Source organism: Cryptomeria japonica, chromosome 3 (assembly GCF_030272615.1).
Source record: "Cryptomeria japonica chromosome 3, Sugi_1.0, whole genome shotgun sequence".
Lineage (NCBI taxonomy): Eukaryota > Viridiplantae > Streptophyta > Pinopsida > Cupressales > Cupressaceae > Cryptomeria > Cryptomeria japonica.
The window spans coordinates 366,644,438-366,664,131 of record NC_081407.1 but is presented as its reverse complement, the minus strand read 5'-3'; the positions used below and the strand labels follow the sequence as shown (position 1 = coordinate 366,664,131).

General features: G+C 37.5%; 1 protein-coding gene across 7 annotated transcripts in view; it reads left to right on the top strand.

Moving 5' to 3' along the window:
- Positions 1-1,464: 1,464 nt before the first annotated feature.
- The window catches only part of LOC131061738 (oxysterol-binding protein-related protein 1C), a 49,916-nt gene continuing 31,686 nt past the window's right edge, over positions 1,465-19,694 (top strand). Inside the window, exons 1-3 of one of the 7 annotated variants that reach the window (XM_057995559.2) lie at positions 1,465-1,871; positions 2,524-2,602; positions 2,798-3,371. In XM_057995559.2, coding sequence (XP_057851542.2) covers positions 2,838-3,371 — 534 coding nt within the window. In that variant the 5' untranslated portion in view covers positions 1,465-1,871; positions 2,524-2,602; positions 2,798-2,837. Of the gene's footprint in view, positions 1,872-2,407; positions 2,603-2,723; positions 3,372-19,694 lie in introns of those variants that run through there. The other 6 variants (XM_057995555.2, XM_057995556.2, XM_057995560.2 and 3 more) reach the window with 6 other exon arrangements.

Sequence of the window (19,694 nt, the reverse complement as noted above, 5' to 3'; positions counted from 1 at the left end):
AAGGTAAGGGTTAAGATTAATGTTCAATTTAGGTTAGGGATTATTATGTGTTAAATTTAGAAGCCAATTAAATTTATAATTAACATTCAATTAGTATTATATTTAGGGTTCAAATAAGATTACACTTTACTTGGGGTTAGTATTCAACTAAAGTTATTGTTACAAAATTATTAATCTCTTCTATTTGCTAAAGCATACTACCTAGTACTTTTTTTTTTTTTCAACGTAAAAAAGCTTGAATTTTTTTTGGAAGTTATTATTTGTCACCAACCTTTCTTCCAATGTACAAAAAAAAATTAATGGCTCTAAGTACATATTGTACATTGTGTTTAATATGGATTTTTTTCTAAATGCATGGCTATTTAGAAGGCCCCCACTCTTTTTAAAATAGATATCTCTCCATGTCTTTTACCTAATTTAAAAAAAATATAAGTATGTTAGTGAAAAAAAATTAAAATCTTACAATATTATGTTTTTGTCATCTTTAAAATGAAATAAAAGTTGTTTTTTTCATATTTTTTAATATTATTTATTTATGTTAAACAATCCATTTATTTTGTCCTCTTCCCACCTCCCTTATATTATCCTTTGGTTTGCAACAAACCAACTTAATAAAATCATGATACATTCAACTTCCAATAATTTGTTGATCTCAAATTCTTATAGCTTACCTTTATCTACATACTTTTTTTTGCCATAACCCATCTATCAAATACTCAACAAATACTTTTATTACAATCTTAAATGATAAAGTCTTACAAATTAAAGACTTACTATTATATTACTATTATACATATACCTTTCAAAAATCTATTAGTTACCTTCAACATTAATATTCCATAAATAATTTATCACCTTGCCAATAAATATTATTATTACAATACTTAGTACTCACCATCTAGTACCAATAAAAACAAGAGACAACTATCAAATTCCAGGTCTCCTTGTCCTCTTTTAAATGTCCTGTTAACGTATTTGGTTGTACTATTCGAAAAGTTTTTAAGTATACTAATTTATTTAATTAAAAGACATTGAGAGTCATTCAATATTGTTTAACATAATATTCAATGATGCTAAAAGAATATTATTATTCATGTTTGGTCCTCCCACCTCTAATAGGCAAGTTAAAAAAAAAATACAGTCAGCTGCTGAATTACACGTCATCCGTGAAAAGCGGCATGTCCAGCTGGCATATAAAATAAAAAATACCTTCGGCAGGTTCTGCAAAACGCCGTTAATGTGCCGTTAAATATTCTTTGACGGCACTAACACCGCCGTTGACCAAACCGGCAGTGGTCCTCATGTGCTTACCACGAAAAATACAATCATTCGCAAAAAATTTACCGTCCTTAAATCGCGTTAGATTTTACATTTACCTTTTTCAGGGCAGACAGAACGATAAAACAACTACAAAAGGAAACAGCCAATAAAAATAAAGTAATTTATGTTTCCTTGAAAAGGGCGAGTAGGATTATTTAAGAGATTAATTACCTTTGCACCAGCAAAAACATATCTTTAATTTCTTAACTATGTCTCTCCCGTAAATGGAGTCTGCTTGAGTTTGCCTGGCAATGGAGATCAAATATGCCAAGGTTGTGGAATTTTGAGGGGATCGAACGATCGAGTTTTCAGGGATTAATGGATTCGAAGATTTAGTTTGCGAATGAGCGATTTTTTTTGAATGGATCGACGTGTGTATCGTGGTATGCCGTCCGCCATGGAAGTCGCGATTTGCAGATCTGTTTTTCGGCGATATAATCGTGTTCGGTAGTGGAAAGTTGCACCGAATGTCGAGGAAATTTTGTTTACGGCATACCGCCAGCGGATCTCAGCTGAGTTCCTAATCCTGGTGGTTATGACGATTTCTTGAGGTAATTTGTGAGTTATAATATTCTAGAGATTAAAGGATTCTTGTAATTTTTTAGATTTTTCTGTGGTTTATAAAGTGAATTTTACGGCTCGCATGTTTTTTTTTTTTTCGCTTTTGCTGTTTGCGGCAAAATCCCCGGTAAGTTCTGCAATTAAGCAGTTCATGTGCCGCTTCAGGTGTGAGATTTAAAAAATTTTATCTGCTGAGTTGGTGAATTTTTATAGCTGATTAGCTGCCTTTGTATGAAGAATTTTCAGTAAAATTTGTGGTTCTGTTAATTGTTTTGCATAGATTATCTACCTTTGTCTGACGAATTTTTGTGTAATTTGCTGTCCAGTCAATTGTTTTGCTTAGATTATCTGCCTTTGTCTGAACAATTTCAGGAAATCTTGTGGTCCTGTCAATTGTTAGTGGTTTGCGGTGGTATTTGTCGTTTCTGGCTTTACGCTTTGATGCATAATAATGTTAAAGTCTGTAAAATTTGCGGTTCTATGGCTTACAGCGACATTTACTAACTTGATAATTTTCACTCTAAAGTTTTTTCAAAACTTCAAGAAAAGAGAACGTGGTGTGAAATTTAAAACTTTGAGAATATTTAAAAGCTTTCAATGGCACATGGTTTGAACTTTTCTAACCTATCCCATGTTGTTAAGGCGGCGGTGGAGAATATAAAATGAAGGTAAGGTGATGACCGCCGGCGATTTTGATCAGTTCGTAATTCCAAAAACTCTGGTGAGTTTTGTGAAAATTATATTATGTAGATATACTTGTCAATATTCTGTTTTTCTTCCGTGTGAGGAGGCCTTTCTGATAGAGATTTCATTGTTTTCATGGTGCCTGGATCGACCTTGAGGCTTGTTCAGTTGAAAATCTCAAGGCGTGCACTGACTTTGGCTATTTAAGTTATTAAAAATGCGCATTTCGCAGTATTAGCACGAGAAGGAACGGTGAGAAAGGGAAGCAGGAAATGCCTGTTCCCATGGAAGCTCATCCTTTATCTCCGAAGGCGTCCAAGAATCCGGGAGGAGGCCAATATAGAGGTTCATTTAATAATGGCAATTGTAGCAATGTGAAGAATTCCTTTAGCAGTGAGCGCTTCAATGAAATTGTCCGTGGAGATGTCAATGGTTTCACAAAGTCTCCTTTTAATGGCGTTTCTGTGCGGTTGAAGACTCCAGACGGTTCGTTTAGAGCTTCAGGCGGGTCCCAGGAGTGCGGGATCGATTTGCAACAGCTGAGGAGCACTAATGTTGCTGGAATACTGCATAAATGGGTGAATTATGGTAAAGGATGGAAATCTCGATGGTTTGTTCTCGAGGATGGAGTTCTTTCATATTACAAGATCCATGGCCCAGATAAAATTGCTGTAAACTACGAGACAGAGAAAGGACGAAAGATTATTGGAGAGGAATCTTTAAAGCTTATGAGAAGTCCTAAAAGCTCGTTTGCTCATGGTGTTCAGAAAAATGAGCGAAAGACGGTTGGAGCAGTACATTTGAAGGTAGTATTCCTGTTTTGATTCTTAAATTTCAAAATATTTTGTCTTAAGTTGTTTCAAATTTCGAAGATCTCCTTTATTCTTTGTCTCTGATTCTGTATCTTCCGTTGCATATGTTGTCTTTCTGATTGTTATAACTGGACTTGGACTGTGTTCATTGTCAAATAAAAACTCAGTTGCGTGATCTAGTGGTCACTTGGACAAGATGTTCCGTTGTGTTTTCAGGGGTGACGATGAGATAATATAAAGTTTTTCTGGGTCCCCTGAATTTCAAAAATTTGTAAAATAGCAGCCTTTGAAAACATTAGCATTTATTGTAGGAAAATGTTTTGAAAACAACTAGAGAAAATATTTTCTTGGTTATAAACAGATGGTTTAGCAATGAAAATTTCTCAGGGGCTACTACACTTTATAGATATAGCAAATTTTAGTTTTTCTTTGTTTTGCACTTCTCCGGTGCCCTTATTGTCCTCGTCTATAATTCCAATACCTTTTGTTTGTGGAAATTTCCTCAGACATGGTCACTTGCCTTTTAACTTCTAATGCAAAGTTTTGCTTTTGAAAGTTCTTTTCTTTTTGAAGACTCAGAAAGTTCTTTTAACCGCTTATGCACTATTACCAGTGCCTTTCAATTATACGTAGTGATCTTCTTCCCTGCCTTTATAAACGTTACTGGACTCTCTCTCAGTTTGGAATTTCTTTTCTACTAAATGCTTCCAAATTTCTTTGTAGCCGTAGTAAACAGGTTTGTATCAATATTGCACTCTTGTATTCAGGGTCTTTTGCTGCAAATCATACTAGCAATTAGATACGTGTGTATTCTTATCTGAACAGGTTTTAAATGCATGTAATGTTCCTAAGGTATAAGACACAGTTGATTTAGCTGTTAACTTGGCCTCTACAAGATATTCAGTCAGTAGTGCACTAGTCTCAGAGATTTAGGATACTTAGTGTATCCTGCTTCTATGCATGGTGGCAGAATTTGGATTGAACCCTCGTAACACATAAATTTCAGATGTTTTACTACCTTCACTTGTAAGTATCAGGTGACATCCTGTGTTTATGTTTAATAATAATAAACCCTAGTAACCAAGCTCGTAATCTCTTGGAACAGGGATGATTACAAGCTTACTATAACTTGCTTGAAATTTATTTTTATTTAATATTTCTTCTAAATGTATTGTTTTGTCTCAGATGATCAATGCTCATTTGTTTGACTTGACTAAGCTACTTCCCTTAAATCTATTTCTATTCTTTCCTCAATAGATTCATACAATATCACTGCAACACAAGACATGATTTCCTGGAATCCAACGGTCACTGCCTATCTTCCTTTCTAATTAAAACAACTACACTCTTCATATGGACAATCTGTTTAATGTTCTAACTTTTTATTCAACCATTAGATGGTTAATTTTCCTTGTTAACATAGGATTCTTGTTGAAGAATTCTATCAGTATTTCTGTGCTTCCACATTTTTATCTATCTCTGTGACAAAGTTTCCAAGAAACTGCCTCTAACATTGGCTAACACATCACTGACATAGACTCTTCAATTAAATTGTTCTCTCTAGTTCTCAGAGTTACCTTTGCCAATTGCATTAATGACAATTTTTTAATTGACTTCTACAAGTATTTTCCATATACCTCTACTTGGATTCAAATGAAGATATGCCACCAAACCTTTGCAATATTGTTCTATTTTTTCTGGTGTTGTTAGATTCAAATACAACCACTCTTTCCACCGTATTTCAAAGAATACAGTGTTTAACTGATAAGCTTGATTTCCCTTTTGATGTCCTGTAAATATTCAACTTGACACAACATGTTGAGAAGGATTCTTTTGACATTAATTGTCCACCCCTTGCATCTTCTAGGGATAGTATCTAGACATTCTTTAACCACTGGCTATTATTGAATTACTTGATGATCTCTTGTTGCCAACTCCTTCCAATGACATATGATTCTCATCACTTCATTTATATAATCTTTCCTCTCCTCTTTAAACTACTTGAGCTGAAATTGACAAATTGAGATTTATTTGTCAATTTCATTCAACCCATAAAACCCAACAAACCATGATGTGTATTGTTTCCCAAAGAAGTTTCTGTTAATCCAGTGTCAGTAGAATCCCCTCCAAGAAGATGATCCGGGAAACTATTTGAAAAGATCAAGCTATATTGGACTTGGTAAGCACTCCTTGCCAAACCACTTTTGCGAAAACATAATTCAAAAAAATGTGTTTGACATACTCTGCAATTGTAGGATACAAATGCACCTTGATGTCCTTGATATGTCTTTTTTGGAACTGTACATTTCTAAGTCTGGATTTGAGCCATCATCCACAAGAAAACCTTTTGCTTTATGTCACTATCCGCAACAAAACATTTTCTTTATGCCACAATTTTGAATGCTATAACTTTATCCAGATATCATATTGACAAGTCAAAAGAGCCATCTTTATATGAATGTAATAGCCCTTGAACAATGTATAATCTCTAGTTCCTATGTGACTCCAAAGGAGAACATTCTTCGGGTTAGTCCACAGAACTTTGAAACTCATCTGTTAGTTGTGGAGCTTGATAAGAACTAGGTCGCTGGATACAAAGCACCAGTCCAAATTCTTCCTATTCTTGTATCTCAATCGTCCATTCTCCTTTATATGCTACTAATTATATTTTTCTATTTCATGAATTTGAATGGATAACCTTTGCAACTCTTTTAATTTTAATGCACAAAAGAAATCATCTTTAACCTAAAATTCTTCCCATTCTCATGATTGCTAGTTTTTCAAAATAAATCTTTCTACATGAGGCTCTTGAGATACGTATAATATCCTAAATAATCCATTCTTTATTAAGGAATGTTGTTGTAAAGAGCTTATTCAATTCCTTGCAGTTCAAGTGGTTTATCCTAATTAGAGAATTCCAATTGACATTTTGTCCATGCAATTTCTCTAGATCAGCTTTGGGACTTGTTGGTGTCTGTTTTATCATCTACCAAACATTAGGATAGGATACCCAAAGGCATTCTATCCTCTCCTGAAAAATCACTACTGATTCCAAGGTCTATATGTGCAAACAAGCAACTTTTGTGGAATAGCTTCTTGGGTAGTGTATGCTGAAAATCTCAAGGACTTACGTTTAACAACTGTCTTTGAATTGCTGGATTTAGACGGATTTGGCAATTTTAGGCTCTTCTCTTTTTTTTAGGATTTTCGGGGATTTAGACGTTCAAAAGAAAGGAGAAAAGGATAGGGTTTAGGAGGGCTAATCTAATCCTATGAACTCCGGAGACAGTATCAACTGGGTGCTCTCGAGAAAATAAACTCTGCTTCGCCACACTAGGGACAACTACACAAAGTCGGTGCAATCTTCAGTGGGTTGTGCTTATGATCGAGATATCGGGATGCACATAGGATAAGCTCAAACTAACTTTGCACGGTAGAATGGAAATCATCCATTTACCAAAAGTATGAGCGGAGATACACAATCAATTGATACTTATCAAATCCTTCACTCAAATTAACAACAATAAAAGTTAATCTATATTAACTTTAACTAGATGTTGAGGAGATTGAAACCATGCAAATCATTCAAATAATAGTGATTACAAAGCAGCGCACATGCAATATATTATCTAGAAATGACCTTAAGCAACAATATATCAAAAACCTCACACTCTCCAAATGAGAGGAGGCAACCTTATATAGTTTTTGAAAATCAATGAATGGCCGAGATCGAACAGTGATCAAGGGCCAAGATTGATAGCTACAAACCCTAATTAGGGTTTCCCCAAACACTATTAGTTCAAATGAATAAGAGGGTGACACATGGCGCAGCTGCTAATCTGACTGAGGTGAGTGTCCATTTTCCTCTTTTAGAGATTCGACGTATCTGGACACAATGAGCTTGATCTCCTCCATGGCGACACTTGGTGAACTGCCAATCTGGAAGTCGATGATGTCCACATCATCAGTACAGGTGGCGAGGATGCTCTCCCACTCAACGGCTTGGGCAAGGAAATTTTCATCAATGAAGAGAAAATTTGCAATTTTCGAGAAATCGCCTTTGTCAATCATCCCTGAATCCTTGAAGAAGCTAGATTAGATTCTGTCTCTTAGGTTTTTTGCTTGCAGATGCTTCTCCCTTATGCTTTCCTTCTTCCAGATCTCTGACGCCACATGGAATACCTTGCCCAGGATCTCTCTAACACTTTCCTCTGTCTCCGAGCACTTGGTCTCAGATTTATTTAGAACTTCAATCCGAGTGACCAAGGCATAGTACCATGTGCTGAAGTTGTACCTGTCTCCGGTTTGTATGATAGCCGCATCCACTAGGCTTCTCTTCGACAAGCCTTGGATAACCTTTAGGTGTGGAAGTATTTCATTCTGAATTTCATTCATATCCTCCCAATTGATGGCCAGATCCTAGATACGATTGATCAGGGAAAAGGCCGAGTCATGTGCTGATACTAAATTCTCTACCAGTGTGTCAGCACGCGCCGAAGCGTCTGAAATCCACTCCTTTGCTTGAGTGTATGAGCCCTTCATATCATCATAATCTTTCATCGATCCCTGCTGAAGAGGCTATGGCGGAGTAACCGGGATCTCATGGTCAAGTGGTCTGTTAAGATGGAGAACGTACCTTCTCCACTGTTGGTTCTCCTCTTCAACCTTCTTCCTCTTTTCCTTTTCATGGGCTAGACTTGCCTTCAGAACATTGCAAGAGTCGTCAAAATACCGGACCTCTTGGTCCTGGGTGGGCTTACCCAGCTCTATGGTAGTGATCTTGTAATCATCTGCGACGACATTGTCCCTAGTCTTTCCTTCTTTGGGCACCGCTATCTGGATTGTCCTGAACCCTGCACTGTCTCTCTGAATTAAGGAAAACTTCCTAGCCGGCTTGGGTGGTCTGATCACAACTGGCTCATTCACTCTCTCCAGAAATGCTGCAGTGACCTCTTCGGAATAGGCCTCCTTGGGGACCTTTGTCTTTATTCTTTCCCTTAGCCAATCCGGGATAGTTGATTGCTCGACAGTATTATGGTCAAATTCATCATTTGCCTCTCCTGGGTTTGCTGGTATGTCGTCCAAGAAGACTGTAGGTGTTTCCACTTGCTCTCTGTCTGGACTTTGGACAACTTCCTTCATTACTTCTTCAACTGAAGGAGAAGGCATTCTCTCTTCATCATCAACCATGTAGATGTTCATCTCCCGTTCTTTAACTGCATTCTGATCAGGTATGATAGAAGCGGCACTTAGAATGGATTGGCCTTCGCTGGACTCCCTTCTTTCTCCTATGATCTTCTTCCCTGTGATTTTCACAGAGCTCCCCACTAACTCCTTCCTCTTTCGAGACCCAACACTTTCTGGTTTTCAGGCATCACCGACAGAGGTACAAGGATCGATGGACAGCGTATCATCTACTCCCATCGATTCGTAGGTCAGGGTCACACCTTTGGCTTTTAACTGCCTTGTCTTTTCAGACGTCCACCACCTTGAATACTCAACCACCGACCTCATGAGGTCTGCTAGATCTGATTTCTCCCCATCTGTCCAATTTATCAAAACTAGGGGTTCGTTTTTCATCTTTTCGAAGCCCGACTGATGAAGCTCTGAGCTTTCTTCCACTTGATCGACAACTTTGAATACCTTTGTTGCTCTCACCATGCTCAAAGGAATTCTCTACCAGAATCTCTTCCTAATCTCGAAGCTATCGGCTGCATTAACCCAGTCCTCTTCTAAGTCTGGTCTGTGCTCAAACGTCGTTCCTTCGATCTCCTTTATCCTGTGGAATGGATCGAAATTCCTTCTTGCCTTGTATTGATAGAGGGGATACCAGGCTAGCTCCTTCTCAGCAGTCGCAGAAGCTTGGGATGACGGACATGTTTCCAGCCCATTGCCTATTGTAAGTGAGGATGTCCCTGCCTTCTTTTGCTTATCCCTTTGAATCACTATATACTCCTCCAATTGTCTCACAACCTCGAGCAACACCACTTGGTTTGTAGGGTAAGCTGGAAGCTTGTATGGAGGTCTGAAGAATCCCTGGATTCGGAGGTAAGTGAACTTTGGATATTGGATGTACCAACATCCAAACCGACTGATGAAGTCCATAGACTCTTGAGAGAGTCTCTGATGCAGCCCGCTTTGCAATGTCCGAGTGATGTGCATAAGGAAAGTATCATTCACTCTTTTGTAATGGAATTTCTCTTCCATGTGGAGCTGAGGATAGCAATCATGTACTGGAAATTGGTTCTCCTTGCTCCCTACTTCTCCTCTACAAGTGAGACCTCTATATTGGTAGGTCCTGGCCAAGGAATAGAACAAGTAAGAACTCATGAAGAAATTCCTATTCGTCTCTAGGTTCCTCAGCTGGTTGTCTAGGTTCTCGCTAATCATCCTGGCCCAGTCTATCATCTTTACTCCATTGATTATTTCATTAATGAAATAATACATCCAGGGTTCGAATGGAGCTCCCTGAGGGCTTCCCATTATTCTGTTGAGCAGGACGATGATGTCTCTGATGTCTTCCTTGAAGTATGCTCGCACTAGGCTCTTCCTCTGAAGTTTGGAGGCACCCTTCCTTGGCTTGTCTAGCCAGGAATGGTTAACTATGGCGTCATATTCTTCCAGGTGGTCCTGATACAGACTATCTGCTTTGTCCTTTGCCATATACACTGTGTTGTGATACTCCGGGATCCTGAAGGCCTCTCTGATGGCCTCATCACTAATGTTTGCCAGTATCCTTCCATCAGGTGCAACAATGTCCTTGCTGATGGGGTTGTAATGTTTGGCATACTCGACTACTAGTTCATTGCATTGCATGGTGGGGAGGAAGCTAGTAGCATGCACAATATCGCTCTTCATCATCTTTCGCGCAATGGTGGTAGGCACGAGGTTGTCCAGACCAAACATTTGCTTCTTGAATTCCCTCAGATTGATATGTCCGAGGTTGGTGTCGCTGACGTTCTTCCATTTTGAAGCCATCCTTGACTCTGGAGGAGCATTTTTATCCACCTGGAACTTCATAGTGTCTAGGACCTGCAGATAAACAATGAAATTTTTAGTTAGAAAATATTTCGCAAAATTTTCGAAAAAAAATAACGGGGCTGCGAAATGGCTAAGTGTTGGAAAATTTTCATTTTTATTCTCATACTTAGCCATAAAAATCGAATTTTCACCTCAAAAACCCTCTATCTTAAGGCTGGTTGTGGTTACCACCAAGTGTTAAAACTTTCAAAAAATTTCATACTTAACCAAAACAAAGATTTTCTTTCCAAAAATTTTGAAAAAATATTTCTCAAGTTCTGGAAAATATTCAGAAAAAATCCATAAATCTGTGTCATGAATCTGGTTTCACCTTCGAATGGGCAGAAGTAGGGCTAGAAATTCTCTCAAGAACACTCAGAAAATTCAGTAAAGGTTAAATAATCTTTTCCCGTATTGGTTGTCTTCACAAATCTGCGAAACTTTGGTCGAAAGCTTATCCAACTTCCAGAAATGTCAAAAACTTTCTCCAGATGATCATCGAACTGAAATAATTTACTAAGCTTTCCTTGGTAACTTCGAACTTGTTGGTGTAGAAATGAAGTTTGAAGCGAAGTATTTGTAAATAAACTTAACTCCTCAAGTAGAAACTCTTAAAATCTCCAACTCATACTTCTAATTCCATCTTCACTCCTTCTGGAAAGTGTTGTCATGTTTCCAAGTTTGAAGAAAATATCTTCCAAAAGTTTCCATTTTGGTTTATAAGTTCGAAATATCTATTAATCTTCCAATATTCTTCTTTCGAAAACTTTCTATTTTGGATTCAGGTTCGAAAATATCTACTAATCCTCAAATATTCCATTTAAAAACTTTCCATTTTGGTTTTAGGCTTGAAATCCTTACCAATCTTCCAATATTCTTCTTTTGAAATTTTTTTATTTTGGTCTTTGAATTGGAAATTTTGGAGGGGTTTTGTGACATCATGTTGATTTCGTTTGACTTTTCATGTGTAGGTGGACTGTTGAAGACTTACCTTCATCTTTTTCAAGTTTTGGCAGACTTTGCTTACCTCTCCAAGGTATGGCAGAGTTTAGAGGGCCTTCCCATATGGTATGGCAGACTTTGGAGGCTCTCCCTACCTTGGGTGGACTTTGGAGACCTCTCCTCACAGCCCTCCCAACCTATGGCGGACTTTGGTGGCACCTCCCTACCTTGGTCTTCCTAACCTATGGCGGACTTTGGAGGCTCCTAAGGCATGGCAGACTTTGGACTGCTGGCCACCAAGGTGCTAGGGTAGAGCGGACTTTAGACTTCCCCCCCCTTAGCCTTCCTAACCTATGGCGGACTTTGGAGGTTGCTCCTCATGGCTCTCCTAACCTTGGCGGACTTTGGAGGTTGCTTCTCATGGCTCTCCTAACCTTGGTGGACTTTGGAGGTTTCTCCTCATGGCTCTCCTAACCTTGGGCGGACTTTGGAGGTTGCTCCTCATGGCTCTCCTAACCTTGGGCGGACTTTGGAGATTCTTCTCTTCATGGCCTCCTGCATCATGGTGGAGTTTGAACCTGCAACAATACTTCAAAACCCTTGTTAGCCAAAAGATTTTTTTAGAGAAATTTCAAAATTTCATAGTTTAATCAAATTTAACCGGATTAACTTGAAATTTGAAATCCATTCCTAGGTGGATCATCTGAGGCATCACGCCTCCTAAAATGTAGGGATTTGGCTTTTTAGGTCGGAACTTGGAAATTTTGGATCCCGGTCGAGGCAGGTCAATGGCAACAGTGCAAACCCTAAGTACCCATTCCGAAAAAGCAAAAAAGCAGACTTTCTAAAAATAGAAAGAAAACTTTCTAAAAATAGCCATATCGGGGATTGGGCCAGAAATGCCAAAAATGAAACTTCCTAAAAAATAGGAAAAAGCAAAAAAGCAAACTTTCTAAAAATAGAAAGTTGTTCAAATTCGTCCAAATCGATTGCGATCTTCGTCCTTTGGCGTCCCTAAGCGCTTTGCAGGTGTTTGTACTCTGGAATCACATGATTTGCAAAAACTAACTTTCAACCGTCAGGGCTTGAACTGTTCAAAACTAGGCAAGGCTTGGCAAAACTAAAGCAAAAGGTCAAAAGCGCTAACAAAAACCCTAGAAAGCATGAAAAAGAGAGGGTCCCCATTTGCAATGGGGCGATGTGTGAAAAAGGTCACAACAGGACTGGAACTAGGTTTTTCCATTTCATAATTGCAAACTCTTGCATCACCCACATCCACGGGGAGATAAAACTCTTTGCCAAGCTGATTGGAATTTTGTGTTGCTCTTTTGTTTTGTGTTTGATTAAATGTCACTATCTTATATATATCTTTAACAACCTCTTTGGGATTCTTAACATTGAAAAGCTAGTAGTTAGAATAGACTATTTTAGGAAAATCATTCTCCTAAGTGAATATAGCTATTTTTTCTGTCTGGTGATATTCTTTTTCTTTATGTTTTGAATCTCTTTCTCTTAAAGTGAGTTCTTTTTCTTTCCCATAAACAAAGGATTCCATAGGTAAGTATGGCCCTCTTTGAATTAAAAAAATGATAACCTACAAAAGAATGACTTTAGTTGGTTAGCTTATTAGCTTAAAACTATCTTGTATAGAATGTTACACATGTAGGTCTGAAAATATAAAGCCCTAGCATCTTTCCTCTTGGGAATAAGAGTGAAAAAAGTAGCATTTAGAGCCTACAAAACCTTGCATGAAGTTCTTGGTGCTTCCACAGTTGAGGTCACCCTCTCCTCTACAATGCTAAAAGTTAGGTGAAATACGAAATTTGGGAAGCCATATGGTTTTGGTGGCTTGTCTCCCTATGAGTTTCCTCCATAACTTGTCTTGCTAAGTGATGGTTGTTGCTCTCAAATTAAGCTAGGCAATATTATTCAAAATGTAATCTTGCAATTATTTGTTCTTTTCATGTCCTGTCAAAAGGTCTATAAAATGATAATAGTCTTTTCTGCCTTGTTACATAAAAATGATTCATAAAAGGATTCATTCTTGCACTTCATGGCATGTTTGATGAGGTTTTGGGATAGGGGACAAGATATTGAATACTAAAGCATGCATCGAATGATATGGGACATTGATCTGCAAGCTTTGGCAAAAGGTAAAAGTTTTGAAAAGGAGTATTTTTGGTCTTTGTGGTGAATTGACTAGTTCCAATATGCGGTGGAAGCAAATTTGCAGTGGCAATATTGAAGTGGCAAATTTCCTCTATGTGAAATTGGTGCCTCGTAATGTTCTAGTTTTAATTGACTTCAATTTTAGTGGTTTTCTTATATCTTTTCAGCTTCCTGAAGCATTGTAAGACTTGGCAATTGCAAGATTTATAGCTGGTCTATGGGGTTGAGAGAGATCAAAGAGGTCATAGAGGATAATTTATAGTTGGCTTATACTACTAACACAATCCTAAGAGGCATAAACCAATTGTAAGTGCCATTTGGAGGATTCTTAGAGAGACAATGCTTATTACTAAAGTTTTCACCTACAATAGGGTTTCTCTAGGATATATTGGTGTTGCTCTTATATTATTTTTTCTCGATCTTTCTACATTTCCTTGTTCTTTTCTTGTTAAAATAGAGTCAATCTCATAGTTCTATTTAAATTAATATTCTTTTCTTGATGACTATCATTTGGAATATCCCTTATAGTTTATGGATCAAGTGGTATTAGAGTTTCTTTGGGAATTTGCTTTGTATATTTCGCATGTTCCTGCCCATTACAAGGTTAAGTGATAAAGTATCCTACCTACAAAGAGATCTGCATTCCTATAGGTGGAGAACTTAGTTGATAAGCATGGCAATGGAAGAAGAGATCGATGCCAAAGCAAGGTTCCTCAAGACGGAGATTGACATAGCAAGCCTTTCTCAATCAATGGAAACCGTTAGAAGCTTAATGGAGGCACTCATGTTGAGGTTGGACAAAGGCAAGGCCAACTTCAAGAAAGAAGGGGAATCTTCAAAGAATGAAAAGAATTTTCCAAGCAAATTTATATTCAAAATGGAGCTAAGATTGAGATTTCACCATTTGAAGGAGCTGCAAAGAAACTTGGTCAATGGTTGGCATAATTGGAGATATACTTGAACATGCCTGCTTTCTTTTCACAATAGAAGATTTCCTTTGCTAGGTTGTTTAGCAAAGCATACTTAACTTGGTTTGAGAGTCTCTTGCATTCTATAACATTGAGAAAATAATTTGCAATTAGTTATTCCAATAGATTTAATCAATTGATCAAGAAATAACTTTATCTTGTTTATCATAAAGAGGAAAAATGTATGCAATGACATGTCAAAAATAAAAATGGACAAAGTGTACAAGATTGCACTAGTGAATTATATATGTTGGAGGCATTTATAGACATCTTCATAGGGCCCATGTTGCTTTCCAAATTAATGGACATAGATGAGGCATGTGCTTATTTTCATTTTCTTGAAGTAGATCTCTTCTAGGATAAGTGGAGCTAAGCCAAGACAAAGATAGTAAATTTCACAAGTACCAAGAAGAAATTTTTACGTTGTGATTTATTGTAATAAAGATGGTTGTTAAATATCCTCATGTTGGAAGTTGCATCCAAAAAAGAACCTTGATAACAAGATAAGAAGAATAAGAGAAACCAAGACCCACTATACATGAAAATATGGTAGTGATTCATACAGTCAAAGAAATCGGATGTACTTCTAAGTTGGATTCTAGTATTACTTGCATCACTAAGAAAATTGGTTTCTTGGCTCAAGAAGTATTGCTTAACATCAAGATTCAAGTTCACAAGCTAACATGATTTCCCAAGATTTGGTTGATAAAATTGGCCTAAAAGCTTATCAACAACCTAAGCTATATGCTTTGGGCTGGATCAAAGAAGGTCTCAATGTGTTAGTTATTAGTTGCCAAATTTGTTTATAGAAGTGATAATGTTGCTCAGGCTTTGGCTGTATGTGATATTGTTTTTTGGCAGCCATTTCTGTTATGATTGAGAAACAGTGTTCTATAGAAGGGCAAACAACTAGCATCTCATAAACAGTGGAATAAGCTTCATTTTAATGCTTATAGAAGCAAGAAAGAGCAGTGTAGTGAGGTCCTAAATCTTCATGGGAAGGTTTTAAGTAGAAACACAAGAATCATCCCCCTAAAGAAAACTAATGTTGATCAAGTTACGCCATGGTCAAACGCTTTATTGTCTCAACACATGGACAACTAGAGAGAAAGATGTTTCAGATTCTGGCTAATATTTGTCTTGTGGTATAAGGAAAGATTGCAGTTATGCAAGCAGTTGAGGGATTCATCCTCTTTCTTGCATTGACTCTCTTTAGCTTATGAGGATAAAATCCTCTATTTTGGGGATTGGCGATCTATAGAAGGATTCATTTTTGTTCTTAATGGCAAGCTCGAAAAGGCTTTGGATAGGCACTAAAATGTATATTAGATGATATGGGACATTGATGTGCAATCTTTGGCAAAAGAGAGAAGCTTCAAAAAGGATTTTTTTGGTCTTTGTGGTGAGTTCATTGCCTGCAGTTGGTGATGGAAGTAAATTCACTGCAGCAATTTGAAAAATATCATGGTAAAAATGAAACCACAAGTCTACAAAAAGTGGTCGATTTGCTTTGTGTGAGATTGGTGTAATGACAGCCTGATTTTTATGATTCTATTCAATGGTTTTCTTTCTAAATCATTGTAATACTTTATATAGTCATTCTAAGCTTGAATTGCCCATGAAAGGAGAGCATTTTGAAGGAATTTAGAGTGGCAATTTGCAAGCTTCCTATGTTCCTAGTGATTAATTCAAGTATTTTAGCAGGGCTGTGTGGTTTTGAGAAATTGGAGAGGTCATAGAGTATATACCAGAGCTGTTTTGTATTGATAATACAATCCTAAGAGGCTTCAAACAGTTGTGTCATTTGAAGGATTCTAAGTGAGAGAGAGCTCACATTTGCTAGAGTTTTTACCTGCAAGTCGGTTTCTCTAGAATATTTTGGTGTTACCCTTTGATGGCATCATTTCGCTCTGTTTTCCTACATTCCCTTGTTTTTTTTTTCTAAAATAAAATCAATCTTATGGCTCTCTTAGTTAAAATCTGTTTGTTGATGGCTGTCATATTTACAGATCACAAAAGTTCTAAAGCCATCATGGAATGCTTTTCCAATCTCAATAGCCTATTTCTTTCCAATGTATATCCATAGGCTTTATTAGTGGACTGCCCATCAATACTTCTATAAGACTGATTGTATTTTTATTGTTGTATGTCATCTTTCTAGGATGTCTTTTTTACTCCATGAGACAAAACTATGGATGTGTCTAAAACTACTATGTTTTTTTTCCAGCATGTATGATGTTACTTGGCTTCAAAATCACAATTGTTTCTAATTGTGCCCCCTAATGTCTTTCCATTTTGGATAACTTTGTAGAAGCCTTTAGGTTTGCAGCTGAGATCCTCTACGTCCTTTTATCAGCAGACTAATGGTCAAACTGAAGTAGTTAATCTCTTCTTGTTTTTCATCGCCTTTGCATGAAGATACTTCTTTTCATTTCGACATACCAGTCCATATCAAATAGTTGGCAGGCCACAAAGGGTATTTGCAACTCAAGGTAAATGGATACATTGATCATCATTTGAGCAACACTTTTGTCATGTCCCCAACCTGCTTACAATAAACAGTGACCTAGTCGTATGAAATTGTCTTACAATATGTAAGACTTCACAATTTTCCCTCAAACGTTAATCAGGTGCTATCTACAGACCCTGTCCCTGCAAGATGAGGATTCTTGCATGTATGGACCAGTAATCACTTCGGTATCCCCTTCCTTTAATGACAGCGATCTTAATGATAGCGATTTCAATTAGACTTAAGAATGATGATTAGAGGGGAGCAATCTAATGAAATGGGACTTTCAAACAAATGATTAGTTACGAAGGAACAGCACTTGACAACGGAAAGGCACCTCTTCAACAACAGTCACCAATATAGATAGGGGTATGGCCTTCCACCAACGAGGGAGAAGTATAAAGGAATAACTAAGCAATCCATCAAAGGGGAGCAGAGAAGAAGCATCGAATCTTTATCTCTTTTATATACATCCTATTTTGGATTGCTCAATCTGAGCATTTGGCCGAATGTCATGAATCGGTGGATTGACAGCAAGTGGTTATATTGTGCTGCCAACAGTATATGTATTCTATAATTGTTACAGAATTTATGCTTCTTTCTATGAACTGTTCTGCAGTTATATACATTTATAATAATGTCTGAAATATAAATGAAGACATATATTATATATATATATATATATATATATAATGTTTGATCAAACAAATAACAATATTAGAATATAAATTGGAAAGGACTCTTAAGTTTATAACAGTAAGAAGAATATGTATTATATATAATACTTGTTACTGCTGTCAGTATTTAAGAAAGTTGGGGTTGGAGTTGTTTCCAAAGAGGGTCAGTCTAAATCCAATCAATAGGATGATTCCCAAGATAAGGTAAGGATAAGCTTCCCATAAACTTTGAGGGCATGGTCCCAAGATAGGGTAAGGGCTTGGATCCGTAAACTTTGAGGGAGCCTATTGTATTTTGGTCTCTAAGCACTTTGGTAATGTTGATCCCCAAAATCGACTTTCACCAACTTTCAAGGGCAGTTCGGGAAGTTCACAGGCGTGGGACCGGATGCGACCTGTGAAACAACCTCTGGGATTTTAGAAGCTGGCTCTTCAAATTTTAGAGGGGATGAAAAGGGAAGGAGGAAATAAACGTAAGCAAATCTAATCTAAGGCGATGTGGCAAAGCTTTTACAACACTTTAAATCCCCTTTTTTTTTAAAACAGGAAACATGCGACCACAAAAGTTTGAGCACAAAATGCCACAGACTCTTCATTGGTGGAAAGAGAACAGAATGTACAAAGTGACATAGACATAGGGCAAAATATTCAGATCTTTCCGTGAGAAGCACCCGCTAAGGCTCACAAGGGACATTCCTATTATCTCGCTAAAATTATTATTCCATGTGGATTTTGCTTAGCAAATGGCATAGTATAACTCCAAATCACAAATTACTACAGATGATTGAAAGAGTAAAACATAATTCAACGACCCATCAATCTATGATGAAATTATAAAAGCTGAAAACCACAACAATTAATAGCTACATTCATTTGAAATGACACGGAGCTACAGATTCATCCATAAACAGAAATAAACATACATCAGAGGCAAACTGGGCACAATCTGATATGTTTTTCTTTCTATTAATTGATTGAACAACAATGCTAAGGTCTGAACTGAGTTCATAGCTACATTCTAAGTGTTCTTCTTCTCCACAATTGGTAAAACAAATTGGGAACCCCTTTTTACAATGTGCCCTCAGGCTTATATAGAGAAAACCTCTCTGATCTAAAAGGGCGGTTGAAACTAAAAAGGCTCTTGCATATCTGCCACGTGTCCACCGTCATCATGGAGGTTGTTGCAGCTTTCCATATCATAATCATTGTTTCCCTTTCTTGCGCGTGGCATGGATGCCACCTAGAAATTCCCTTTTTCTGTTGCAACTGCTTGATCACGCGGGCTTCTTTTGATTTCACGCTTTTTGGTTTTGCCACGCAACGCCTCTTGCAGGCTTCCTCCCTTGAAAGAAACAAAGGCGCGATTTTGAAATCTCCCCGGGCTCAAAACATCTCTAGGCCCGCGTTTTATTGACACGTGGTATGCTGGTGGGGCTTTTAGAGACTTCCTTTCCTCTTGCCTTTGAAAACCCCGGGGTGTTGACACATGGCACTCCCGCGTGCCTTTGGGAGAGCAAGAAGCCACGGACTTGTGCTCGTATCTCCTCTCCTCTAGCAACAACTAATTTGTTTCACCTTGGTGAGATCATAACTTTCCGCTCGGTGCTCGAAATCTGAAACCGTTTACACCATCAGAAAGGTCTTGAAAAGATCTAATTTCAGTCCCTTAACACTATGCCTTCGGCTATCGAGTTAAGGGACCAGGGACAGTTTCGACCCCAAATTTCGCTCTGGAGGCTTCTGAAAATGCAAAATATTGAAACGTAGGAGAAATACCGAAAATTGGATTTTCGGTTTTTCTCACCTATAATCAGCCCGGATCTCTTTCAGGTTGATTTTAACATGCTTCCTTCAATGCCTTGATCATAAACCCTCGAAAGTGTAGATATTATCTACAGGGAACATAGACATCCTCTTCTTCCTTACAATTGAATTAGTAACAAACGTTGACACTTGCATTAAAATTTATGGATGATAAAATTAATTATCTAGTATGATAGAATTAATTATCTAGTATGGTAGATGAACAATT